We start from the raw sequence: 9,614 nt of genomic DNA, 5'->3' as shown, positions 1-9,614 counted from the left end.
GTTGAGGGATACTGTGGGGTTCACCCCGAACGCGCGTTGGGGGGTCAGCCCCAATGCGAGCGCAAACGGATCCACACACAGCACCCACTCATACGAACACACGCAATGCACACACACAAACACGCAATGCGCTCTTGTGTGCACCCTCACACTCACTTAACCATCTCACCTCCGAGTGATGTGCCCTCAGGACTGACTCTGAAGAGCAAGCACCCCACCTTGCCCACACCCCTGCCCACCCACGCCCTCGCGCCCAACACATGCTAAATCCCGTACCCCTCCCCTACCAAACCCCGCCCGGCCGCAGGTCCCGCGCGCCAGGCTGTCCGCACGTCCATGATGGAGACGGCGGTGCTGGACGGCTTCAGGGTGCTGGAGGTGGAGGACCACTGGGCCACGCTGAGGCTGCTCGCTGACATCACCAAGTGAGGGGGGGACGCATGGGACAGGACGTTAGGGACAGTGTGCATGTGTGGTGTGAGTGTGTGTGTGTGAGGCGGGCAGCAGGAATGACGAGGTTTGGCGAATGTGTTGATAGGAGCGGTCCGCAGGTCTTGCTGCAGGCTGGCGCGCAGACAGGCACGTGGGAGGCGACTCTTTAGTTGCCCGCAGCCGCACTGCCGCCAGACTCAGAGGACAGCTCAAACCCATCCCGACCGCCGCCCCTGGAATCACCATCCATCCCGGCGCCCCCCCCCCCCAAACAGGATGTTGGCAGAGCTCTACGGCCCCCTCACCGCCGCCCACACGCACGCCGACGCCGCCGCCGACGCGGCGCAGCCCCCGCCGCTCTTCCAGGAGTGGAACGAGGGCCGCCGCGACTCGTACCGCCGCCGCACGGTCCGCGACACCTGGCTGTGCATACTCTGCGAGCTCCCCGGGTTTGGCACCGTGTCGGCGCAGAAGGTGCTCTCCGCGTTCCCCACGCCGCGCTCGCTGTACGACGCGTATGAGTCAGCGATGCGCGCGGCGCGCGCGGGCGGGCGCGACGCGGTCGCGGCGGCGCGGGGCGTGCTGCGGGGCGCGGCGGGGCTGTCGGCGGCGCGGTCGCAGCAGGTGTATGATGACCTGTTCGCCAACGGCTGGCACGTGTGAGCGCGCCGGCGGGGCCGTGTCCGGGTGTTGTGTCGTTTCGTGTCGTTTTCATCAGATTGTTGGGCTCCTGGCCGGGCTGTATGTGGCCGGGTACCCATGGGCCTGCACTGGCCAGTGCTGGGGTGCTGGTTTGGAGGGTGGTCTGCTGGCTAGCCGATTTGATGTGTGGGGTTGCTGTGTGACGCAGGAGGTGGGGGCTGTCCTTTCAGCAATGGTTTCATATGGGAGTCTGCTGGATGTTGTTTATAAGCTGAGTCAAGCCGAATATCCGAGCTTTGGCGTTGACGTTGTCTTGCATACTGTCCCTGCGCCCTCTGTGGGTCATGCTCTCAACATCAGATTTACATGGACCACCTTTGAAAGTCATGTAACAAGAATATTGAATCCCACACGCAACCTGCAAGTTTTGCGACTGCGCGGGCAGGCACATTACGTGCCAGCACCCGCCACCTCAGCCGCTGGGCATACTGGCGCGCGGGCTGGCGGCCGCCGCCCGCAGGCGGTCCAACGCATCGTGCAGCTTCGAAGACAGGGCAGCTAGCTCAGACTCGATCAGGCCGCCGTGCGCCGCCGCAGCGGCCGCCGCCTGTGGGCCCGCCAGCAGCTCTGCCAACGTGGGCAGCGCCCGCGCGCCCCGGGCTCCAGCTTTGGCCTGCTGCTGCTTAGCAGCGGCGGCCGAGGCGCGCGCCTTCGCCAGCAGCGAAAGCAGGGGCAGCTGTTTCGCTTGACCAGCGCCCCGGGTGCCGGCGCTGCTGTCACCGTGGCCGCTGGCGCCGGCAGTCGGCGGGGCGTTTGCCGCGGACGGGGTGGCAGAATGGGTCCCTACACCAGAGCCGGCGTTCGCGCCACGGGCGCGCCTTGCAACGACGCCGCCGAGCGCTCTGACAAATACAGAGTCGAACACCTCCGTCACGTTGAGCCGTTTGGAGATATCCTTACCGAGGTTGACTAATCAGGAGGAGTCACCAGGCAGCAGGCGGCGCGGCAGCAGCGGAGGGGTGGGCGGGTTAATAGTGATCACGCAGCAGCTTTTGGATACTTTATTAAGCAAGCTTGCAACGTACAGCGCTCCATAGCCCACGGGCTTCGGCACATCGCATTGTACAAGGCCCCGCCTGGCCACTCCATCTCCCTCGCAGCACGCCGACTCGCGCCCGCCCCGCGCCCCGCACCCGAGAAGCGCGCGTCCGGGCCCAGCAGGCGCCCCAGAATTGAGTCTGCGTACTCCACCGCGGTCGGGCTGCGCCGCCGGCGCGCCGCGTTGCGCTCCGCGATGTCGCGCAGCGCCCGGAACGCGTCCTCCAGATTGGAGGCGCTAGGGGGGTGAAGTGTGCATGCGCGCGTCATGGGGCCGACGCGTGCGCTTGCAGGGCTGTCTGGATGGACGATCTGGCAAGGATGGGGATTGGGCTGCACACGGGGTGCGGCGGACCACCGTGCACTACATGGTGCGTGCCGGGCCAGAGGTCGGGGGTGTGTTGCGCTCCGTTCCAGGGCTGTGCCCCTCACTGCAGGCGTGTCCCAGAGATTTCCCGCCATGCGCGACGCCCCTGACTCAGCGCTCCCTGCGCCGCTCACACGTTGGGCCGGTCCCATTCGAGCGCCACCTGCACCGTGCGCCGCTGCAGCTCCGCCGCGAGCCGCTCCCGCAGCTCGCTTCCGAGCGAGCTGTAGCCCCCTTGCCCTCCTGCGCCGCCGCCGCCGCCGCCGCCGCTGCCGTGGAACGCCTTGCGGCCGGCCCCACGCAGGTAGCTGCTCAAGGAGGACGACGCCCCGCCGCCACCACTGCCGCCGCTTTGGCTGCGGACGCGGTTGGCGGAGCTCTTGCCGCCGCCGCCGCCGCCGCCGCCGCCGCCGCCGCCGCCGGCCCCAACTCCGCCGGCCGCACCAGCAGGTGCGCCGCGGACAGCTCCCTGGTCACCCGTGCTGCCGCCGCCGCCGCCGCTTGCAGCACTGTCTGCCGGACCCTGCGACACCGTCACTGTGAAGTTATAGTTTGGGGGCGCGCCTGGCGCGTCTGGATCCTCGTCAGAGAAGAAGCTGGCCGGGTCCCGCAGTGTGAGGGAGACGGAGGCCTCCAGGCCGTACCTGCGTTGTACAATGCACTCCTGGCAAGAGCGGAGGGGGCAGGGTGCGGAGCGGCGTCAGGGAAGGGGGGTTAGAGAGTTGCTTGAAGGCACGGCACGCTTGGCAGTGGCATATCGAAAGCGGGCGTAGTCACACAAAGAGCCGCAGCCATGAACGGAGGGGGGCGAGGGTGTGTGGTGAGCAACGGTCAGTGCGACGAGGTGTTGCGGCGCATGCATGGACAAAGGACAGCCAGCACCCGCTGCCCGCTCCCTGCTGTCGCCTCACCCCCTGCGGAATTTCTGTATTGTGCATGCCTGGAGGCCGCCCACCTCAGTGGTGGCTTGGGCCGGCGAGACGGTGCGCCCCGTGTAGCGTGCGGCGCGTCTGGTCAACTCGACTGAGGGCAGCGTGCAGGAGAGCGGGAACCCTGAAACGGTGGCCTCCTGGGTGCGTCCCAGCCGGCAGCTTAGGCCAGATATTTTGAAGGTCGCGGCCTGGCCTGGGGGTGAGTGCAGGGGGCCATACACGGGGGAATGCACAAGGGTGTGCCAGTGCTTGGAGGACGGCGCGACAGCAGGGTTCAGCTTGCTTCGTGCAGTTACGGAAAAGGTCTAATCCATGCGGCGTGAGCTGTCAGCGTCACCCTTCGAATGGGACGAACGAGGCCCACTGCATGCAGCTCCACGCAGGCGTGCTCCCCCCCGCCCGCCCAGCCGGATGGGCACACTGTGCGACTGCCATCCGCAAGCGTGTGCGTCCACGTACGCCGCGCGCAGTGGCTGACCCGCCCAGGCTCCGTGGCTCAGCCCATCGCGCACCGGTTATCCTGGCGTCCTGCTTGGCCGGCGGTGTGAAGCTTGCCGGCGTGCACGTCGCCCCTGTCAGCGCCCTGATCTCATCAATGACCGCCTCCCCGTTTTGGAGCTCGTATCTGAGGCGGTTGGTGTCGTCTAAAAAGGCGCCCAGCCGCTCGCGGAGCGATTTCTCGTAGGCGGCCCGCACGGCGCCGCCGGCGCCGAGGGCGGAGGTGACGGAGGCGTGGAGTGGCGGAGCGGCCGCCTTTCCGGTGCGTGGGGCTGTGCCGGGCTGCGCGGGCGAGTCGCAAGGCACCGCCCATCGGGGTCGTTACCACCGGCGTGCAGGCCAAGGTTTACCACAGGTGGCGGGCTGCGCGCCCCCCGGCATCAGCCGTTTGGCAGGCGATCACATGCTGAGGCACACGGCGGAGCTCTGGTGCAGCTTGACGCGCACAGAGCGAGCCGCAGAGCCCGAAAGTTTGCCTCAGTCTGCTGCTGGACCACTCACCTGAGAGTGGGCGGCCATGGCGCTCACCCGTGGGCCCTGCTGAGCCGCAGCCGGTGCTCCGGCAGCTGCACTGCTGCCTGCGCAACCGGCCATAAGGCGACAGGTCGACATGGAACCGTGTCCATTGCCGCCAGCCCAGGCAGCTATTGGTTTCGTCGTGCCGTGCGTGCTGCAGTTTCGGCGACACGCCCACCACGTCACGTGCGTGCGCATTGGCCTCCTGCATCAAGGCGCATCTACTGCACCAACCATGATCGGTCCAAGAAGCAGGCGCCGCAGGTGGAGCCCCGCTGCTCACCTGAGGCTGCTATCACTGGTTTGTCTAAAGCCTGAGGGCATACTGCTTGGGCGCATAGCAAGGCGATCAAGAGGGCGAGTGGCGTTGACCCATGCGGACAACCCATTGCGCGCCGGCGGCAGGTCGGCCGGCCCGTGGCCCCCCCCTGAATCCTCGGCAATTTTCTAGAGTATGAACATATTCACGCTCGAGCGCTCGATTTCAGCATCAACAGCGGGCAACGACCTCGCAACGACCATGTCTCGGAGAGTCGAGAGCTCCCCTGGCCTGCAACGTGCCCTCTGCAGCGTGGTTGATGCGAGAGTGCGCAACAGCAGCAAGGAGAAGCGCGCCAAGGCGCTTAACAACATAGACACGGCACTCAAGGGGCGCCAGCTGAATAAATGCTGGCAGCTGCACCTGAAGGTTCTTCAGGCGCTGGAAGGTTTCACGTCCTCCGCGAAAAAGGACAGTACAGTGTATAGAGGGCTGCCTCTTGGACGCCGTCTCTAAAATGTTTCCGCGCTCATGTACGGTGTATGCTGCACCTCGCTCGCCGCGGTTGGCTTGGCGGTGCGCCTGTTGGTGCACGGGCAGCAGGGTCAGCCCACACTGCCTACAAGCTCAACGCGGCGTTGCATGCGATCTACCTTGTATGCACTGCCAATGCTGCTGCTGCTGCTGCTGCTGCTGCTCATGCCGTCCTTCAAGTGCACCCCCGCTGGTCCAAACCGTTACGATATGTGCTACCACCACTTGGTTGATGCGGGAGCGACATTGGCACTCCTATCCACCCTGTAGGCATGGATATTGCTGCCCAGTGGCTTGATGTGGTGTACCCCATGGCCGAGCCAGAGGCTTTGGCAGCGCTTGTGGGGTTTCCTGACGATGGGAAGACGACTACAGCACAACACAGGTCTGGTACAGAGTTCGTGTGAGGAGTGTAATGATGAGGTGGCACGCACACTTCTATGGTGCAGTTCTTAATTATTCATGCGCAACTACAACCACTCACACAACCCGTTGACCAATTTGACTGCATCTCATCCCCTACAGGGTGACTGGCGGATGACAGTTAGTGAAGGTGTGCACGCATGAGACATCACATTTACAATGTGAGCAGTGCATGTGCTCAACCCCTGCTTTCCACCTCAACACCATCCATTATTGGTATACTACAAAACTCATGACACACGCTGCATGTCACGTCGCCAGCTGTACCCTGCCACTTGCGGCTCACAACCCATGGACCTACCTGACGCACTTGTGTCGCCTTATGCCCATGTACACACACTGTATAGCTGGTTTGCATTGCCCTCTTGCTTGCCCCTATATACTATCCCCTTTGCAGATACACCAGCGACTGCTTCATGCAAAATCCCACAATCAACCCAGTTTGCACACCGTCCAGCTTTGTGTGCAGGTCGCAGCACCAGCTGCCCACTCAGCACATGGCAACGTCAATGTGCTTGACAGGTGTGTGCATTGTATGCCGTAAGCAATTGTTGCAAGTTGGCAGAGTGGCATCACGGCGCATCAAGCCCGCATGGCGCGCTACGGTTCTTGTCACCCAGTGTGACCAGCAAGACCAAGTACCATTCGGCTGCAACTAGGCGCATGTGAGCGAAGCGGCCTGAAGGACTGGGGTGATACGATCCATAGCACTTCCTATCACGGTTCTTTTTTCAGGCTGCCAAAAATGCAGCTGTCCAGCGCCCAGAGATCGTGCGTGGCGCGCGGGCAGGCCTCTAGGCGCCCGCGTGCGGTCTCGGTCGCGGCAGCTAAGACGCGTAGCAAGGTCGGATTCAGGTGAGGTCCAGGTCAAGCGCGCCACATCAAGCGCGGGCTGCACGCGCGCAAACCAGCAGCCCAGCGAGCTGCACCGAGTTCATTGGGTTCGATTACAACTTGAAAAATTACTTCAGCGGGCAGAGAGGCATGCGGCGGCCCAAGCCAGCAGGTGACCACAGTAGCGGCACTCCCACCACACGCACCTGCTGCGCGCTGCAAATATCCCACACCCAATCGCAGGTATGACCCGGCAAACTTGCGCTGGGTGCGCGATGACCGCCTGGCTGACCTGTCGGTTGACGACTCAAAGACTGTCATCCAGCCCAAGACAGGCGCGGCATACCAGGTGCATTAGTGCAGCCTGCTGCCGCCAATGCCGCCCCGCCGCCGCCGCCACGGCTGCTACTGCTGCTGTGGCTGCTGCTGTTGCTGCTGCTGTTGCTGCTGCTGCTGCTGCTGCTGCTGCTGCTGCTGCTGCTGCTGCTGCTGCTGCTGCTGCTGCTGCTGCTGCTGCTGCTGCTGCTGCTGCTGCTGCTGCTGCTGCTGTTGCTGCTGCAGTTCCCTTGCATCGCCTGCTGCGCTGTGAGACGCCGTAAAAGGAGGATCGCTTCGCCTGGCTGATCAGCGACGTTTGCAGCAGGCTCTCGCCCCCGCAAGCACCGGCTGCTCGAGCCATGCTCGCCCATGGCTCGCACCCTGACCTGTGGTGCAACTCACGCACCTGTCCATGCCCAAAGGCCTGGCCGGTGGTGCACACCGTTCTGAACGACGCCGGTCTCAAAACCGTCAGCTGTGAGGAGGCTGCCAAGCTGTCGAAGCAGGGCTGGACCCTGATAGACGTGCGGCTGGCGGGCGACTTTGAGAAGTGGCACGCGGAGGGCGCGGTCAACGTGCCGCTCTACCGCTACGTCGAGGGGCAGGTGGGCAGAATGCTCTCAGCTCGCCAATTTCACGCCGCGGCGCGAGAGGGCCGGCACGGCGCGGCGCTGCGACACGGCTGTTCTCGTCTCAGCGCCGCGCCTCGCGTCAACGTCGTGCGGGCTAGTGTCGTGGGTGTCGGCAGCGGAGAGTTTTCAGAGGCTACTGGTGTCATCAGGGCCCTGACCTTCTGCTGTGTCCGCTTGTCATTGCACCTGCAGGGCCCATGGGACAACCTGAAGCGGCTGGCCATGTTTGCCTTCGCCATGAAGGCCACAGAGCGCAACCCCGACTTCATAAGTGAGCGAGACAGCGGATGTCGGCTGCCCCCGGCACGCAGGCGCTGTGGCAGGTTATTGGGCGGCTGCTGCCGCTTGTGGAATATGTCACTTGCCTCAACTCATCAACAGCAGGGCCCACATGCGCGCCTGTGCCTGCAGGCAACCTTCTTGCCTAGAGCCCCCTGCTGAGCCCTTTTCGACACCTACGCAAGCTGCCCCCTCTTCCCTCCCTAAATCCCCTCTCTTGCTCTCCCCCCCTTGCCTGTCCCTTTTAACATAGTTCTGCGTCAATCTCCCCTCCCACCCTCCCTCAACGCAATAAACGCACGTAACAACAGGCGAGTTGAATAAAACGGTCAAGAAGAATTCCAAGATCCTGGTGATGTGCGCGATCGGCGGCACCCTGGACACGCTGGTGTCGTACCGCCGGGAGAAAAAGCTGTACAACGATCCCGAGAGGCAGTTTGGACGTGAGCTTTCTGTTGCGCGGCTGTGTGAGGGGTCAGGGATGACGGGGGGGGGTTGCGAGGTGCGAGGGCAGGCCATGAGGCTGGGAGGCAAGGCGTTTGAACATGCTCATGGACTGGGAGCTGCGCTAAGGGTCCCTGCCGACCAGCGCGGCCTGGCTGGCAGCTGGGCCCATATGGAACGAGGGGGGCCTTTGTGAATGAGCGTCCCAGGGGCCTCAATCTCGATCTGTTGGTTGGGATGTCTTTCAGACTCCCCTCTCCCCCGCAATCCGTGTTCATGCTCAAACCGTCAAACCACTCCAGGCGAGAGCCGGTCTCTCAAGGCGGTGTATGAGATGCTGGAGAGCGGCTGGAGCGTCAACAACATCCGCCACGTCGACGGTGCGGGTGCAACCCCTCGGGGCAGCTGCTTGCTAGGCGCACCTGCATCCGCTCTCAATCCACGGTCTCCTCTCAAGGCCCGGCATTCTTGCAAATAATTGAGATGGCTGCTGCAACTCGACACGCAGCCATCTGCAAATTACAGCTTCGCGCCTAGCCACCGTGCACGCGGCAACGCACCTCCACATCCCCCACTTTCTGCGCACGCTCCAGGCGGCTTCCAGCAGTGGCGTTTCCAGGGCCTGCCCACAAACGACGACGAAGAGTAGGCGCTGACAGTAGAGTGAATGCTGATGAAGAGAAGGACCGCTGATGAGGAGAGTCCTGCACGTGTGGTGTTGAATTTTTTTGGCGCTGCCAGTCATTCTTCGTGCGATTGCACACAGGCGGCGGCGAGCGTTTCTTAGTATGGCGTGTGAAATTCGAGATGAGAGTCGACATGCAGATAGCGAGCGTGTTGCCTAATACGAGCTGTGCTGCCAAACTTGACCTGTGCAGAAGCCGCTGGTCAACGAGTCCAGCGCAAGAACCTCCACCTTCCTGAGGTTCCCACGCAGCTGATTGAGGCACAACTGCCCCTTTGTAACAAGTATCCTGCGCTTCTCCGGTGCTGCTCTGCACGCTGCGCTGGGTCCATACACAGGTTGCTACGCAGCGCGTTACTTGCAAAATACCAGCCGCATGGCTGGACCCCAAATAAGGACAGCAAAGCAGTCCCAGGGGGCAGAATGCACGGCTGCAGGGCCTCGGCCGCTGCACAGGCGCAGGAGAAAAAGCTTGCTACATTCAGAAATCTGGCAGGATGAAATTATTCCTGCACCGGTTCTGTGGGAACTCGCAAGGGAACGACAACAAAAGTACAGTGCAAGCAACTGGTTAGTAAGGACGCCACCTCCTGCAAAGGGAGAGCCAATAGTAGTCAAGCTACAAGCCACCGTCGCCGCCGCCAGCCCCCGACTGGCTCCGCGATAGGGGCAGGCCCCCTGGGCCCGACCGCACCGGCGGCGACGCGAGCCGCGGCGGGGG

General features: G+C 63.4%; 5 protein-coding genes across 5 annotated transcripts in view; 2 read left to right on the top strand and 3 right to left on the bottom strand.

Moving 5' to 3' along the window:
• Positions 1-339: 339 nt before the first annotated feature.
• MNEG_3806 (hypothetical protein) lies at positions 340-1,095 on the top strand (the record flags this gene model as incomplete). The annotated part of the gene is made up of 2 exons (XM_014047723.1): positions 340-425; positions 708-1,095. The coding sequence occupies 2 exons, from the start codon at positions 340-342 to the stop codon at positions 1,093-1,095; spliced, it is 474 nt and encodes a 157-aa protein (XP_013903177.1).
• Positions 1,096-1,546: 451 nt separating this feature from the next.
• Positions 1,547-2,442, bottom strand: MNEG_3805 (hypothetical protein; the record flags this gene model as incomplete). Its single annotated transcript, XM_014047722.1, has 2 exons — positions 1,547-1,917; positions 2,268-2,442. The coding sequence occupies 2 exons, from the start codon at positions 2,440-2,442 to the stop codon at positions 1,547-1,549; spliced, it is 546 nt and encodes a 181-aa protein (XP_013903176.1).
• Positions 2,443-2,669: 227 nt separating this feature from the next.
• Positions 2,670-3,477, bottom strand: MNEG_3804 (hypothetical protein; the record flags this gene model as incomplete). Its single annotated transcript, XM_014047721.1, has 2 exons — positions 2,670-3,203; positions 3,451-3,477. 2 exons carry the CDS (start codon positions 3,475-3,477, stop codon positions 2,670-2,672), a joined length of 561 nt encoding a protein of 186 aa, XP_013903175.1.
• A 2,969-nt stretch (positions 3,478-6,446) lies between these two features.
• MNEG_3803 (hypothetical protein) lies at positions 6,447-8,857 on the top strand (the record flags this gene model as incomplete). The annotated part of the gene is made up of 7 exons (XM_014047720.1): positions 6,447-6,556; positions 6,779-6,884; positions 7,276-7,458; positions 7,678-7,756; positions 8,076-8,207; positions 8,511-8,588; positions 8,802-8,857. The coding sequence occupies 7 exons, from the start codon at positions 6,447-6,449 to the stop codon at positions 8,855-8,857; spliced, it is 744 nt and encodes a 247-aa protein (XP_013903174.1).
• A 607-nt stretch (positions 8,858-9,464) lies between these two features.
• MNEG_3802 (major facilitator superfamily MFS-1) overlaps positions 9,465-9,614 on the bottom strand; it is a gene marked incomplete at both ends in the record, with an annotated part of 4,181 nt that continues 4,031 nt past the window's right edge. Inside the window, one exon of the mRNA XM_014047719.1 lies at positions 9,465-9,483. Coding sequence (XP_013903173.1) covers positions 9,465-9,483 — 19 coding nt within the window. The remainder of the gene's footprint in view (positions 9,484-9,614) is intronic.

The sequence above is a fragment of the Monoraphidium neglectum genome (genome assembly GCF_000611645.1).
Source record: "Monoraphidium neglectum strain SAG 48.87 unplaced genomic scaffold scaffold00496, whole genome shotgun sequence".
Lineage (NCBI taxonomy): Eukaryota > Viridiplantae > Chlorophyta > Chlorophyceae > Sphaeropleales > Selenastraceae > Monoraphidium > Monoraphidium neglectum.
The sequence above is the reverse complement of the archived record's forward strand: the minus strand, read 5'-3'. Positions and strand labels throughout refer to the sequence as shown.